General features: G+C 35.0%; 1 protein-coding gene across 1 annotated transcript in view; it reads left to right on the top strand.

Annotated features, from left to right (window-relative positions):
- The window catches only part of LOC150109416 (solute carrier family 7 member 14-like), a 52,801-nt gene extending 35,925 nt beyond the window's left edge, over positions 1-16,876 (top strand). The window contains exons 3-6 of the mRNA XM_090402332.1: positions 587-897; positions 3,095-3,232; positions 11,818-13,039; positions 16,734-16,876. Of these exons, the coding sequence (XP_090258458.1) occupies positions 587-897; positions 3,095-3,232; positions 11,818-13,039; positions 16,734-16,876 (1,814 nt within the window). The remainder of the gene's footprint in view (positions 1-586; positions 898-3,094; positions 3,233-11,817; positions 13,040-16,733) is intronic.
- Positions 16,877-17,975: the final 1,099 nt, after the last annotated feature.

The following is a 17,975-nucleotide window of genomic DNA, read 5'->3' as shown; positions in this document are numbered from 1 at the left end:
CAAGGAAGAAAGAAAATGTTTACATGCTTTTTCCCCAAATTTATTATTTATCCTCAATATATACCAGATACGTTGTAGGAAAATGGTCCATGAAACAATTTCGTTCTTCCTTGATGTTTGTTATTCGTGGTTCGTATACCCATTGAGTTATAATAGAATGTTTACTTTATTTGCGTATAATTTTTTTGAACTGCTCTGGGAACAGGAGGTCAAGGTTAATGCAAATATATTGTTTTAACTGTCAACTATTAGTGCAGAAAATCCGCAACTACATATAACATAAGTGACATGCGCATTGCAGAAGAAAGATAAATGAAATTATATTTTATTAATGAAAGACATGTCTATATTTTTAATTTATTATTTTTTTTTTATTTCAACCTACTACTTACAAAAAATTTAAGGAGAAAAACCGGAAATTATATGACGAGAAATTTAACTTTAATTGGTATTAATTAAATTAATTGAAGAAAATAATTTATTGGGATTTTTATTTTAACATTGATAATTCATAATTCGAAATTACCCTACTATAAGTTTCATCTACTAACTTCCAACGGTATTTTTAATCTACCATTTTTTTTAGGTCTTTGTTATTCCGAGCTAGCAACAAGATTCCCAAGAGGCGGCTCTGCGTATGCTTACACGTATGCCACAACTGGAGAATTATGTGCGTTCTTGGTGGGATGGAGTATGGTGCTGGAATATACTCTTGGTGCAGCTCTTGCAGCAAAATCGTGTAGCCAGTATCTTGACCTCCTTACAAACGGCACTATTGTCCGTGTGTTTAGTGGACATCTGAGTCAGCATCACGTACCTGGACTGGAAAAATACTTGGATGTACCAGCGGTTCTTATCACCTGGCTAGTTGGGGCTATTTTAGCAAGTACAGTCAAGGTAACTATTAAATGAATGATTTTTGACATGTTTGAATAAATAGTCGCCAACGGGGTAATATTTAAATGATGTAATGAGAAACTTTAACTCTATTTTAATATCTATGTCAGATTGAAGTCTTTCGGCTCTGTACCTTAGTGACAAATTCTTATTATGCTAAAGAAGTTCAAAAGCTCTTTCCAATGCTATAATAAGGAGAGCTGTTTCGGCTCTTCGTCTTACTGGTCTATACTTTTATGGGAAGACCACTTAATCAATAGACTCCTTCACATGTTGGAGTACCTTCTGGTGTCCGAAATGGAAAAGGCGTAGCGGCGAACGTCATATAATTATCCATAAAGACCATGCTCAGATTCATGATGCGTTTGCAGTCAGTAATTTTCTTAACGAGGTCTTTACTAATTGTTAGGTTGGGAGGGCTTCTCCGCAGAGGGTACATCGAGTGGAAAGTTTAGACACACAACGTGCCGTAATAACAGCTTGTGGGAATACATTAGCGAACAAACTTGCAAATGCAAATATTAAACACGTTGCGTCTTCCCAGGGCATTTCTTGTTCAGATTTCGTAGACTTCTCTCTGCAATACATTATCCTTGTTTTTCAGTTTTGTTGAGGCGTGGACGTGGTTATTTGAAATAAGCTTTACGTTATGACTTTTTTTTTAATTGTAACCAACTAAAGTTTCTTGATTTCTAGCTTTTGTTATGTATACATAGATAAATCGATTGATGCGGGATAAACCTCTTGCGAATAAACTGAAACAATAAAAAAAATTCAAAATTGAAATCGCCATTTCTGTTGTGTAGATTCTTTTTTTTTTTTTTAGCAAAAGTTGGATAATAACTTGCTTGTTTGTTACCAGCTATAATATGAATACGATATTGTTCCTTTTTTAAGTATTCGAGCCCAAGAAGAATACGCTTTGTATGTAACCTAAACTGAAACTATGAGGCGATTATATCATGAGTTCTTGGGATCGTTAGTCTGATTTTTCTTGTGGAGAGGGAATCCTATCACCTTCGTATGAGACCAGTTATCTCCTTTTTAGTTGAAAAGTTCTTATAAAGGGTCCTCTTATCCTAGACGGGATTTTAACTAGTTTTTCCGACCAAATTCAAAACATTCCATTGGGGGGAAATATTTTCAGATCAGAAAATCAACCCATTAACGCATTTTTAAAAATCTTAAATATTCCTCGAGGCTTTAAAAAAAAGGTTAAATATAAATAAAATTAAATATCGGTTTATCTTAGGATTTCTAAATACAACACTGTGGATATTGCGATCTGTAATTAGAGAAGTTTCAAAATGAAGTATCTAGAAATTATAAAGGTAAAATGGGGGAGGGGGGGTAGATTCTGACCCCTTAAAACCTTCGGAGGTTTGAATTGCAATCAAAAAACATCAAAAACGTGTCACTAAAGGAATTTATAACAACTTCATTATTCCGGAGAGAGAGATTAAAATGTTCTACCTGTAGTACTGGTTTAATGATTGGAGACTCATACAATCGCTTTGGACGTTTATAGCCAAGCTCATAGTACCACTATAGATCTCGGAACTTAAAAGCTGCTCCCACTGATGTTTTCATTACTGAAAATTGTCACCAATAGTATAAAAAAGAAACTCTTGGACGAATCAAATAATCTTAAAAAAAAACAGGAATTCCCAGAAGTCTCACCTAGGATACCATTTGATTTAGGAGCTGTTCTGTACATCTCAGTATAACGTTACATTTATAGCTTCGTCGTTCGTGATATAAATGTAACGTTAGTACTGAGATGTACAGAACCGCTCCTAAATCAAATGGTATCCTAAGTGAGACCTCTGGGGAATTCCTGTTTTTTTTTAAGATTATTTTATTTTAGGCTACTTCTTCGTATATTTCTCTCACGAAACAATTATCAAATAACAATCCTTTAAAATATATGGAAGTTATTTAGTAATTTTAATGAAAACATTAAATAATTTAATCCCTATTGAAACTTTTAGTTTATTTAAATACAATATTGTTATTTAAATTAATAACATTTAGTACAATATTACTATAAACAAATTTGTTTTTTTTATTAATTATTTTCGTTTGATTCGAAATGTAACTCACAAACTTGAAGATATTGTTTCCTTTATTCTTAAAATCTCAAAACTAGAAGTATGAAAATTTAATTCCAAAATAACGAAAATGAAATCTTTTTCAGTTATCCTGTTTGTTAAATAACGGCTTAGTGCTAATCAACCTCTTGGTAATTGTGGGGATTGTTCTTGTGGGAATTTTTCACATGGACGCCGAAAATTGGACAGCAGGCCCTGGATTTTTTCCTAATGGAGTTGTAGAAGTAAGCATTGCTTAAATTAATAAAAGGTGAAAAAGGTTATGTGTTCTATTTCCAATACAGTATACGGCATAGCAGATAACGTACTCACAACTTTACGAAATATTGAATAAACGTAATGTCAATCCAATGATAAAAGGTTGTAAAGTTTCAGTTATATATTCGAATTAAAATATCTTTTTGAATAATAATTAAGAACATTTAGGTTATTTAATCTGCTGTTCACAAATTATTTTATTGTTATTGTTTTGGGAAAGCTAGATCTTCTCCTAATACTTTTATATTATGGAGAAACATAACATGAAATTGTATAAACATATTATAAAAACGAATTGTCACTAACAATGTTACATATTTCTGGCCTGGTTTTGATATGGTTACTGCTTCTTTGCTCATGATATTACGAAAACATGGTCGAAAATTACTGGATTTTATTTTCTTTCTCAGATAATACGATTTACCTAATACATGATATTACCTTCGTAGTTCCTTTGAGATTGCCAGTTCGTGCAATGACGCAATTTTATTTTAATGCTGTTGTCTTCGTGAAATCTTCTTCCCTTTCATACCAACATAAGTTAGAAAGGAAAGGATTCACATGATGTTGATTGTGGAAAAACTAAACAACCACTGGAACACTAAAGACTGTTCTAGTGAAGATGCCTAACGAATAAACTAATTCGCGTTTGTTGCGAAATCCGTGGCCAATTCATCGATTGGCTATGGATTTCGTTCTTCTCTCCATCACTTTCTTCATCTTTTTGTTTTATTCAGTAATAATACGGAAGGTGAAAAGACTAACTACTGTACATCTTTAAAACATGCTATGAAATACTGTTACCTTGTTTGCTAAGATAAAAAGAAGTCCGACATTACTGTGAAATCTAGCAAAACAAGGCCTCAACGCACAACGTAATCACTAAAGAAGAAAAGCTACTACAATCCCTCACATAAAAATCGATGGAAAAAAGAATATTTGGAATCTGAAGGCGAAAGTACACACAATATAGTTAATATGAACAAGACGCAACCAAATAATACGAGTTGGCACGTAGCTAGGCTTCCTTAAAACCCACATGGATTATTGGACTTCAAAGAACATTTGGCAGACCTCCAGAAGCATTGAAAGACTTCATTGTTAAATTCAGACAGAACGACAAAAAAATGAGTACTATTCAGAAGGAAAACATTTAGAATATGTGGTGTAACTAGTACAATCTTCCTTAAGGTATTCCAGTGAACACGTAATCACAGTAAAATGATAGGAGTTGTTATTCTGGCAGTCAAAATGAGATTTTAACAATATTTAGAAGACACATTTCAGAGAAAGATGAACATTTCACGTAGCTGTAACCTTGTCAAATGTTTTCCGGTTCAAAATATCACCAGTCTCGATAAACCGGTAACAGCTAACAGATGCTGACAAAGGCAGCTAAAACAGAAATTTAGATTATTATTATTATTATTATTACAAGAATTTTGTAAAAATTACAAGCTGGAATGTCACTAAAGACGATTATTGTAATTGTGTAAATATTTCAGAAATCAATTATTATTATTATTATTATTATTATTATTATTATTATTATTATTATTATTATTAAAAGAAGTAGCAGGGCACTCACTTCTGGTATGCTGGATTCGGTGCTTTTGGCCCTGATCATTTCAACATCGGTAGACGGGTGGTTTCGATCATCCTTGCTAGGAGAAATCGATGTTCTTCAATCAAAGAATTATTTATTTGTTTGCATTCATGTAGTAGATTTTTGATTAATGAGAGTTAAAAAGTAGCCTTGTTGAAAAGGGAAAGTAGTAAACACTGACTGACACTGGAATCGGTTAAAAAAAGCCTACAAAAAAGTTCCATTTCTCGGTAACTACAAACGAATAGGTAATGGTTGTACTTCAACGGAACGTCATGACAGTTACAACGAAGATTTGTAGTCGTCTAGGCAGCGTGTTTTACTGATATACTGCACCATTCTTCCTTACAACGTGACCACAAGTCCATGTAATGTAGTGCATCTTTGGACGCACTGGTCTGTCCTGCACCCGACCTTGCAATTCATCCCAAAAAATATTCTATCGGAATGAGATCCGAACTTTGTGCAGGTTGGTCAAGTATTTCTCCAATAATTTTTCTCAAGCCATTCCGAGAAGAGTTTCATATCTCTCCGATGAGCACCGACAAATATAACACCAAAGGTCAGAGTGCATGCTAAGAGAAAGAGTTCCAACACAATGCATTTCATCCACCAGAAGAATGCAGCTCTGTATGGATCCATCAGCATATGGGATTTGTAGAGAGAGAGAGAGAGAGAGAGAGAGAGAGAGAGAGGGTTGCAACCCTCTCTCTTTCTACAGATCACTTATGGTGATGGATCCATACAGATCATGGATGGATCCATGCCCTTTTTCGCTCCTCAGGCATAATATATCTATACTGAACGTAAAAATGCTGTAGTGTTGAACGAAAAGAGTGGTTATAGTTTGGAGTTCTGGAAAAAACCGCTGACCTAGAAGTTAACAAATTGTATTGTTCAAAAGAGAAAAATCTTTTCAGTTTTTTCACTGTCATATTCAATTGAAATGTCCTTATAAAGGTTCTTCGTGTCCTAGATGGAATTTGAATCCTACCAAAAGATATCGTCGATACCGCCTGAACTTCAGAGGCTCTTTGCAATGGACACAAGACAGTCCGATATTTTCTTGAACGGTTCTTAACGAGCCCTTAAGCAGCCATAATTGTCCACTGTATCCTTGGATATTTTAACCATGAATCACCTTGTATAAAATCATTAGCCCTATTTTCTTTATTTTCTATAATATCACAAGTTTATTATGACATTCTGTCCCTATAAGTGGGTGTTGGAGAAAGGATGTCTCAGTTTTAGTTCTAATACGTTAACGTACCCCCCCCCCCTTTTCCTAAGGCCGATGCAAAATCAGTCCACTGTTTTAGTGTCGTCAACTACCACTAGATAGCAGCACTGCTGATAGTTTTCCCGTGCGTGATAATTATCACGCACGGGAAACTAACTGGAAACTAACCGCTGTTTTGATTATAATCAGAACAGCGGTTAGTTCCCAGTTATGGGCGATGCCTCAAGAAAAGCAATCTGTGTGTGTGTGTGTGTGTGTGTATGTGTGTGTGTGTGTGTGTGGGCGATGGGTCAAAAAAACTTTTGGGCAAGTTTATGAGATAAAAGAATGGAGCGAAAGTTCCAAATATTCGATAACCGAGTTTCGAAAGAAAAGGAAAAATTTATCTTGTAATTTTTATCATTTTATGTGCACGCAGTAAATGAATTCTGATTAGAGAAAATCCGAAGTTGTCTCTCGGACACGGAATGAAGACAAAGCCTGGTAATAGTGTTGCCAATTTAGCTCTTTTGGAGCTAGATCCATCTCTTTTTTTCTTCCCTAGCTCCAAATCTAGCTCTTTCAGAACTAGTTTCAGCTCTTTTTAGTTGTTTTTATAACTTACTGTTAAAGAAATTGTTTTAAAAGTTTTCCAGATGTTCGCATTTGATAAGGAATTGTATTGTGCGTTTGGTACGATGCTCGTACCACGATTCAAATACATGATGACGTCAGTCAGTCACGTGGCCTAACAGTCTGCCATTGTGTCGTTTTAAATTTGATAGCATGGCTACAAGTTAGTCCTTGCACAGTTGTTCAGGTTGGTAGTTACGGTTACGAGTGGGAAGTTTTCAAAGACTGATCGTCGTAATTCGTTGCAGTGAAGAGTTGCATACTCTTCTTTAAAAATGAGTAAAGAGAAAACTAAAGCTTACAAGCAAAAATTTAGGACGGAGTGGTTGCAAATGGGAATGTTTTGTAAACGGTTGTAAATGGTTGTGTGAAGTTCCTGGTGACGCTACAAAAGGCCACTGTAAGTTTTGCAGGTGTGATATAGCTGCTAAATATTGTCAGCTTGTAAAGCATAGCGAAACTAAGAAATATCTTGCTGCAGTTCCATATAAAGCTGTTCCTATTACAAATATCCTTGTGAAAAATTTGATGAAACCTCGAAATTTGAAGGTAGGTTAGCATTATTTCTTTGTTGTCACTCATCATTCAACAGTTGCGATCATCTTGTAGATCTTCCAAAATTATCATCCCAGACAGTCAAATTATGCCAAAGGTACAAATGCACCGAACTAAGTGCTCTGCAATTGTAAAGGATATTCTAAGTGAACATTTTGAAGAAGATCTAATTGCGGACATTGGGGATGAAAATTTCAGCTTATTAATAGACGAATCGAATGATATCACAGTGAATAAAATTTTAGGAAAGGCCATCATTTATTATATCAGGAAATTCAACAAAATTATGCATACATTTCTGAGCATGGTGGTTCTAGAAAAGTGTGACGCTATTGGTATTGTGGCTGCACTGAAAAAAGAGCACTTGACCAAGATTCTGGACATTAAAAATCTCATTGCAATCGGTACAGAGAATGCCAGTGTTATGGTTGGTGTCAATAATGGCGTTTATGAATAATTGAAGACATATATTCCCTCCTTAATTTTAATTAGATGTGTATGCCATTCATTACAACTGGCAATGTCTCACACTTGTGCAGAATCTCTCCAAAGAAAATTAGAATTTTTAGTTGCCGAAACGTATAAGTGGTTCTCACATTCTTCTTCAAGACAAGCAGCATACAAAGAGCTGTATCAAACTATCAACGAAACTGATGCTCCTCTGAAAATTGTAAGCAATTGTGCAACGAGGTGGCTCTCCATTGAACCTGCAGTAGACAGAATTCTCAGCCAGTGGTTGGAATTAAAAACTCGCTTTGAAGTCGTGAGTGTGACTAAGAAATGTTACAAAGCTCAAATTTTGTGGAGATGTACAAAGATGAAAGGAATCTGTTGTACCTTTTATTTTTTCATCATGTTCTAGTTCAAGTTCAGCAAGTTAACAAAATGTTTGCATCTAACAATGCGGATAAGATGAGATTGTTTGAAGACCTTTCTCGTTTGATTCGCTATATTGCTAATATGTTAGTGCTACCATCATCCACAGTCGACCCTCTAGAGTCAGAGATTGATGTCTATTTGGATCTCATTCTAAATCTTGGTTACAGATTTGAAAGAAAAATTTCAGAGTTGATTATACAAATGAAAATAACGCAAAATGATGAGCGAAATCTTAGAAGTAGAGCAAGACAGTTTCTTCTTGGTCTCTTCAAACAGCTTAAAGAAAGGTTTCCTGAAAACTTGAATATTTTAAGAATGATGTCTTCTTTTTCTGTTGACAATTTCCTAAAACATATAAAAGAACCTGCTACTCCCATCTTAGAAATAATGCTGAAAACAGAAAAAGATGTTACTGCTGCTGAATACCAGTACAATACTATCTATTTAAATAAATGGACAAATATAGAAAACACTGAGCTATTCTGGACTGAAGTACGAGAATATAAAGATGCATCTGGAATGAATCCATTTAAAGAAATTGCTCAGTGTGCAATAAGTTTATTAATATTGCCAAATTCTAATGCGGAAATTGAGCGAATGTTTAGTTCCATGAATGTAGTTAAAACTAAATTAAGAAACAAGATGGAATTGCCAATGCTGACAGCTATTTTGTCAGTCAAGTATGGCCTCAGGCGTAACAACAAGTGCTGTACAGACTATCATTTACCAGCATCTACACTGAGTAACATTGGAACGATGACCACATATAATAAAGCTGAAAATCTAAGTGAAAACGTGGGTGAATTAAGTGCAGAAGACCACATGGAAGATGTATTTAGCCACTTATACGCAAGTATCATTTCAACTCGAATACAGTAAGTAACTTAAAAGTATCAGCTACTACTTTTAAAATTTTAGCTTCAAATTTTTTTTAACTCCTTTTTAGCTCTCTTTTTTTACGATTTAGCTGTTTTTAGTAATTTTCATTTGGCAACTCTATCGTAATTCCGTGATACGGCTAAAAGAAATCTGATTCATGGAATTAACATTATCGTCTGGATGTAGCATAGTGTACGAAACTGGTCGTGTGGTTACATTAGAACCCACTGTTATAATTTCGCCATACCTCGCTGTCATAAACGATGAATTATAACAGTCCCTGATGGTTTTGTCACCAGCATAGATAAAAATGAAACATTTTAAAAAAAAATTTTTTAAGTTTTTTTTAAAAATTTCACTGCTAGTCACTTCACACTAAAAATAACCATAACTGTGCATTCATATGCATTAATATTATTAGTAATTAATGCAAATTATTATTTTCATTGATATACAAATAGTAAACATAACAGTCATGCAATATGATGATGGTTGCAAAATATCAATGTATTCATGAAGGTCAGTTTCCTATGTCTGTGCGGGTATTGAAGCTTTCTCAGGAATTTTTCTTAGCATGATGATGACAAGAAATCGGTGAGAATTTGTTCTTCAGCTTTAAGTTAATATAAACGTGAAATAATAAATGGTATAATGCAGTCGCCAGTCTAGTTGGTTGAGTGGTTAGCATATCAGCTCTCTACCAATAGGCTGCGGATTCAAATCTCGCCATGGGTGTGATTGTTTAGGACTGTCTCTCACTAATTTCAACACATAATATATATATACATATACACACTAAATACATACAATATATTTAGTCTCTCAAAATTTACTGAGTCATCATGAGAGAAATAGACCTACTCCTCCCCGATTTGGGAGAGGCTTACAAGAAAAGCGGGGGGGGGGGGGTTCTATAGGCTGATCATCATGATGCACGCACGTTTAGAGAATCTGTGTTTAATGAGCGCTGCAATTATTTTGGAAATTACTGATTTTAATTACTGTATATTAAAATTACACGAATTACACTGTTTATAGATAAAGTTTAATTCCGATGATCGTTATGCTGACGATAATGTCACAAGATAATGATTGATAATACCGACCACATTTACAAACTCATCGATTCTCCAAAATAATCTTAAAACAGTATTAATCACAATGTAAACATATTTACCTGGTGACGTTTTCAATTGTCTCTCTGTTGTTTCATTAATCTTAAAAAAGCGGCAACTTGACATGGTATTATATGCTAATTTTTTTCGACATTTCTAGTTGAAACTTGGTATTCACATACTGTAGGACAGTGAAATGTCTAAAGAAATAGTAAAACACTAAAAAACGGTAACTTCTATTTATATCTACTTTATATCTATATCTACTACTTTATCTTTACTCTAGTTCTCTATACCGAGAACTCCAAACCGTAAAAGTGATTATTCTACTTCTTTTTTTTTTTTTTAATTTGAAAGATGCACGGTTTGTGAAATAAAAAAGAGGAGTGCCGAGTATTTTCGTCCAAAATGTGTGCGTGGATTTGAAATCAACCAGGAAAGAATGTTAATATACAGACGGAGTAGATGAGAAGTTAGTCCCCAAACTTTGTATTACTTACAAAGTTTGAGAAGGACTATCCGTCCATGAAATTGGATCTAAAATTTTAAACACACAAAAAAGTAAAAGAACTTTAATATCAGGCTTATTGTATTGTTTATAGTAAATGAATATAAACATACTGTTGTCAGAATTAGTAGTGGAAAGTACAACTGCATAAACAACAACAATAATTACAAAAGTGATATATATATATATATATATATATATATATAGCGTTAACAGAACAAAGAAAACTCAACTAATGCATGATCTCCTTTGGTCGTTAGAAGCAAAATGTTCTACGTATTTCCTACATCCAGCAGATCAGTCTGGTTAATTCGGTCATAAATCCAATTAGATGACCAGATGTTAGAATTATTTTATTAGGTTTTCTTGTGATATGTACTTTGCAAATGTATGCATGAAGGTAAATTTCTAATAACCAGCTCGCTAAAAATAAAATAAAATTAGGGTAAGTAATGACATTATTAGTTTCCCTATTATACAAATGCGAAATTTTTGATAGACGTCGAGCATGCGAATGTTATTACAATAAAAAAAAAAAAAAACGGCCTGCAAGATCAGGGTTCGTTTTAACCCACTAAGCAACTAAGGCCAGTTGGATTTTAGCGGAATTGGAAACTTATCGTCCAATGCCGGTAACCTTTGTGGACTGAAATGCGTGTCGCTTTACAGTTTATAAACCATAGTCGGTTTAACAACAGACTGTCAGAATTCTTGAAAAATTAACAAACGGCTCGTGCAAGCGAGCTCCACAACACCATTGATGAGTCATACTATTTCAAACTTTGTTTTATATATAGAAAGCTAATAGGTAGAGAAGTAGACACTAAACGGTTCTGTTAATATCACAACTGACCACACACGCACGCACACACACACACGAACAGTATACAGTTACAGTAATTTCATGATCATATTTAGACATAAAACTTTCTGCAATATTAATTAATAAGAATGCGTGTCTAAAATTAACAAAGTCAAATGTTTATTGGTGTTTAGTAATTGCTTTCAGTGAAATATGTTAATAGTTATTTGGTAAATTAATTTGGATATGTTTATTTACATGACTATTTGAAAAAATCACATCGATCTGCACTTCATAAATTTCATTTTTTTTTCTCTCTTTTTCTTTTTCTTTCCTCCCCCATCTCTGTCTTTAGATTTTTTCTGCTGCTTCAGTATGCTTCTTCTCGTTCATTGGTTACGATGTCATAGCAACCGCAACCCCAGAGATGGACAATCCTTCCAAAACATTACCTGCTGCAGTAACCGTCGCATTCCTGGTTGGTTTGGTTTCTGCCTTCACGGTGGCAACGTCCCTTACTCTCCTTGTTCCCTTCTCCATGTTGAACGTCAAAGGTCCCCTAATCGAAGCTTTCTGCATCCGAGGTGTTTGTGACATGTCGTATTTCCTCATGGTAGGAGCTGCCGCTGGTTTAACGACGGCTGTTGGTGCTTCCATGTTCGCTCTGTCTCGACTCCTCCAGTGCTTAGGAAGTGACGGATTATTATTCCCGTTTTTAAGAAACTTTAACAGTCATACGGGAACTGGCAGTGTTGCCACTGTGGTTGCCGCAGCTTTATCGTCGTTGGTCGCCGTTGTATGTGATTGTCGAACTCTTCTCCGCCTCGTCGGAATTGGTACTTTGTTGTCTTCCGCATCGGTTGCAGTAGCTGTGTTGTGTCTCCGTTACGGTGTCACTGAACGTCTTCCACTCGAACTCGGGGGGTTGTCCAGAGAAACCACCGCTTCATTGCCGAGGGTCATGTCTTGCAGTAGCTACAGTGATTACTACTTCCGACAAGTGGACGCTGAGACTCAGACTTCTCTGACCGAAAATGCTAACCCCAACGACGAAGAGAGCAATGCAAATCCTTCGGGGATCAAAGATCACCGAGAGGTGCACCCTAACACGCAGAACGAGGCTTCGGCAGTGAGAGTTGATAACCAAAGGGACTACGGAACTGTCTTCCAGCGTACATTGTCCGTTGAGTATGTGAACGAGTCGTTTGTCACAAGCATTCTTGACCTTTCCACTCACTTTTCCAAACAAACCCCCAGCCCTCGTTCTTCCGTCATGACAGCCGTTCTGATCATTGGAATGATGGTTACAATGACAATCATGGCAGTGATGACTGTATATGTTCCCCGCCATGTTGTGGGAAGACGTTGGTGGATGCTTCTTTTTCCTTCTGTTATGTTTGTGGCATTGCTAATATGTGTGGTGATCCTGCTACGTCAGCCCAGACATCGTCTTCGCCTCCACAACGGTGTTCCTTGTATGCCATTACTTCCAACGTGTGCCATATGGCTGGACATCCAGTTGATGGCAGGGCTTCCATTTTTGGCATGGGTAGTATTCCTCTCCTGGCAATTAATCGGTAAGTCTTATCCATTATTATAATGTATCACTACGTGTGTCCATTGAGAAATGCCAAATTCATTATAAAAAATAGTCAAAATGTTATTATAAAATGTATTTCAATTTAATATCGTTTAATAATTTGATAATTAACTTTCTTTTTTTCGAATTGAAAGAAATTCAAATACATATTTCTGAACATCTATTCAATTTAGAATTTTCTGAACATGAAATGCAGTTGTACTTATTTGGTTCTATGCAACTACATGGCAATCTTAATATTTTATGGAGCATCCATAACTAATATACATTAATATTACTTTCAGACAGATGTAATTAAGGCATAAGGAGCAGTTTAGATTTGTATGGTAGAATATTGGATATATATCAAAGAGAAATAGAAGATAGAAACTACCTTCGGAGATGTTAGTAGTGAGTATGCTTTTTTGTTATCGTTACGTATGGTAAAGGATAAGTGCTCTCTGCCAATGGAGGAAGTAAGAAGAATGATTACAATGGGAAGGTCTGCAATGGAGTCAGATATTGCAGACCTTCCGATGACTGCAATATCACAAGATCTGAAAGAAAATATCTAATCACCAGAAAGATTTGGAATGGTCAGATTATTGATCTTCTCTGTGATTCTTTTTGTCTTAGGGTCTTAAACCCTGAACAAGGAAATTAAGAGGATCAATTCTTTTGATATGTGGGCTGCCCGGAGAATGATTCTTTGAACCTACCTTAGCATCAGGGATCAATTAAATCTCGAAAAAAGTTTCTGTAACATGGTAGAGAGAGAGAGAGAGAGAGAGAGAAAAGAGAGAGAGGTAAGAATTCTCAGATATTTTGGACATATCTCAACACTGAGGACATTGAAAAGCTCTTCATACAGAGCAAGATGCTAGCAGCTAGAAGAAGAAGAAGAAGAAGAGGTGGTCCCATGAGAGATGGCTAGATCAAATTCCTGAGATAAGAATTATCAGATAAGAATACTGGACTAAGGTTGGAAGATGCACTCAGGATGAAAGACAAATGGAGAAGACTAATACGTCGGGTCATAAGTCCTCAGCCATTGGGAGATTGACTAGGAAGAATAATAATTAAAAGGATAAGTGATTGAAATTCCCTATAGACTATTGTTTCTTACCAGAAAGAGGAAGACTGTATTCTCAAAATGACTAACACACAGTAAAGATACTCTTTCACTTGCATACCAATTTTTTTTTTGGCGGGGGGAGGGTGTACGTTTTTAATTTCAAATATCTACTTCAATATCTTCATAGGAAAATTTTAATCGTTTTATAAATTAAGAAAAAAAGGATTTATATGTTTATAAATTCAAAAACAACTGGTATTTCCTAAGCAGACGGCTATCCCTAACTAATAATAAGTTCGACAACTGAAACAGATAATGATGATGAATGTGGTAGATTCTGCCATACTCCATCTATGTAATCTATCGCATCTCTATGACGCTGTAATCTAAAGTTATCGATAATCATTAATAAAGAAAAAGGTATAGTTATAGACAGAGCCGAGGACCAAAATAAAAAAGATTGATTTAGATGCACAGACCACAATCTTGTGTGATATGGAATTCAGGGGGATACATCACGAAAGTTCTTAAGACTACCCAAAAGATAAGGCATTAATCATGTCACGCTTGGATTTCTGTGCACAGATCATAGGACTGTGGAACCTTCAGTATGATGACAGATTGATGGAATGTGATCTCTACAGCTTAGTAGATAGGAGAAGATATGATATGATTCGCACATATGAGGTTGTGAGATGAGAAGGCCTATTAGATTGATACAGGAGAATTATTGCATATAATGAGTGATACGAAAACGAGAAGTCGTCCATTGAAACTATAAAAGTCATGTGAGTAAGGAAGTAAAAAGGGTTTTTTTTTGCTCGACAGGTGGTTAATGAGTGAAATACATTGCCAGAGTAGGTAGCGAGTGCTCAAATGCTGGATATTTTCAAGGCAAGATACAACAGTCATTATAGTCCGTGAGTTCGATCTCCCGTGTCTTCGGATTACATGGAGACTTGAAAGTAATAGTAATACTAATTTGCATTTAGACATTATTTTCTTACTTTCCAATACCCTATTTAGGTTTCTACAGTAGCGAACAAATTAATCCGGGCAAGCTGAATTTTCAAGTTTTTGGTTTAGTTTTTGTTTCAGTTCACAATAATTTTGGTTTTGGTTAAGTTCACTATTTTGGATGAGTGCTGCATGTTTTAACTGTCTCTCCGATGTTTATCAATAGTGGTGCACGTTTTTAATAGCGTGAACAAGTTGACTCAAAGACAAATTGGAGATTTTTAAGAGGTTTAGGGAGTAGGTACCTTTTCTCCTGGCAAAAAAAAAAGGAAAACTACACTTACTCAAGATCGTTTACTACTTAGGAAAAGCAAAATGAATCCAAGATTGTCTGCTGTAGACTTAAATAGAGACAGCAGCTACTGGGATTAATGTTTCTGACATGACAGTCCGTCGAAGATTGTTGGAAACCGGGAGGACTACCCAGAGACCAAAAAAAGAAACAACTCTACGAAAGCTATGAGGAAAAAGAGGCTCCAGAGTGGACAAAAGTGTAAAAAGATTGAACTGTTGAGAAGTGGAAGAAGATCATATTGTCAGATGAGAGCAAATTCTTTGTCCAAGATGTTTTCGGTCCAAGATCAGTTGTGTCAGTTGATAGTATTATGAAAAAAGTGACCAATACAAGAAACTATTGGAGAAACGAGTGGTCCCACTGATCCAAAAAAGATAAAAACACACTTTTCAACAGATCTTACTCCATACCACACTTCAAAAAAAGTGAAAGAATTCCTCAAAAATCCCAACATTCAATTGCTTCAGTGGGCAGGTAACTCTCCTGGCATTAACCCAATAGAAAATTTGTTGGGTCTCTTTTTCACTATGGCCCAATAAATTTTCTATTAAATTGCAATACAAAAGATAACTTAATACAATCCATTATAAAAGTATGGTTTGGAGATGCAGAAATAAGTCCATGGGAGAGTCCATGCCTAAGCGAATTAATGAACTTATTAGGAACAGAGGAGAAGATGTAAATTATATTTTTCTTTAAATTAAAATTAAAATTTTTCTTTAAAATGTGAGGGTTCGGATTAATTTGTTCGCTACTGTATATTTGTATATTTCTAATATTGAAAATGGTGTATTTTTTTCATTAGTTGTTTCTTAAATTTCGATACATATCCTGCCCAATCACTTGATTTGCGGCATGTCTTTTAGTAGGTATTGGTGTAGTGTTCCATAGGGTGCATATTTCTAGTTTTCTAGGATTGAAAAAGATTGTGTGTGTGGGGGGGAATTATTTAGTGGTTATGGATTGCTTCAGCTTTGTACTAGTAGTCAGGATAAAAGCGGACGAAGCTATTTAGTTGAAAGACCAACAGTAATCCTAAATATACAGCCTATGGAATGCTAATATTTACTTACAATGATAAAGATTTTAACCTCTACCTATCCATCTGTGTTATTCGATCTTAAACATAAAGTAAACCAAGTTATTAAACAAACAGCCTCTGTAGAAATAATCATGCTAACAGAGTTAATCTAGTCAGAGCCAATTAATTAAAAAAAAAAGCAGCTTCTCAAACCTATCGATTCTGTTAATATTATTGGCATTAAACCTAAATTACATTTAAAAACACTTTGTCCATTTCTTCAGGTATATTGGTGTATTTATGTTATGGATCAAGACACAGTACAGAGCGACATAATGAAGATTCTGGGCATGTAACATTACTTGCTGTCAGAGACGAATCCAGTGAGATGGACCACAATCAGCAGGAGATCCTTGCAGAAGAATGAAAAGGTAAACAAACAAATATAAATTAGCATCAATGATGCTATCCAGGGCCCCCAATAATCTACTTTCATGTCACTTGAACATGGCTCAGTCGAAGCTGGATATCTATATGCAACCATGAAAAAACAAACGTAGAAGACAACTAGCTAGCTAATCCATTTGCAAATCTCTTATAAATATAGAAACATTTTATGAGAACTTCACAGAAATTTAGTATGCATCCAAACATTGTTATTTGTGTAACGAAGCTCATTTGTTGAAATCAATTGTATCAGATGAAATATTTTATTGGCCTCTGTCCAAATGCCAAGAAAAGCCAACTCAAAAGATTTAATCACACTTTATATAAGCCATTCATAGAAAGATCAATAAAAGTTGAATAAATAAAGACAATATATATAAATAAAACTTGGTTCTCATGGTTCTAAATTGCTAATACACACATAACGTAAATCATTGAGTCGTTTCATATCTAATTGCTGTTTGTCTAAAACATTGTGATTACGTAGTACAGCAGGTGAAGCACGTGATTTCTCGCTCGTAAAGAATGTAGTCTAATTCACTTAAAGGTCGAGGCGAAATTTATTCTAGTTCTGTTTTTTAACTGAAGCTGACTTAGTATTATCAGATAGGAATGAAAATCCCCCCCCCTCCCCGTAAACGCCAACTTTTCTATCTAAAACTGCACGTTTGGTGATTAGTAGTAGGATGCATCCTCTTCGTTTAGAAAGATGTGATATAGATCCCTTCAAGGACACAAAAAATTCTCCTGAGTATGCAGAATTGATTGACATAAAACTCTGACACTGCATAACCTTTGTTGTCGAAAAATTAAAATTACTGAATCAAGCTAAACACGCTAACTAAAAATATTTAAACCAATCTGTTAACAGTATGATTAGTAAGTTGTCAATATACTTCATAAAGTGCAGCAATGGTAATGGGCAAAAAAAGATACGGAATTATAACAGAATTAAGTGTTTATATTAATAATGCAAATATTTCGAGACAGTTATTTGAATCATAAAAACATAATAATACATAAAAATTTGGAAACTATTGTACTTTATGATACCTCAAAGAAATTTAGTAATAAATTGT

Source organism: Typopeltis vanoorti, chromosome 2 (genome assembly GCF_054136105.1).
Source record: "Typopeltis vanoorti isolate ZY-2024b chromosome 2, IOZ_Tvanoo_1.0, whole genome shotgun sequence".
In the NCBI taxonomy this organism is placed as follows: domain Eukaryota; kingdom Metazoa; phylum Arthropoda; class Arachnida; order Uropygi; family Thelyphonidae; genus Typopeltis; species Typopeltis vanoorti.
Note: the sequence above shows the minus strand (reverse complement) of the source record. Positions and strands in the feature narration are given on the sequence as shown.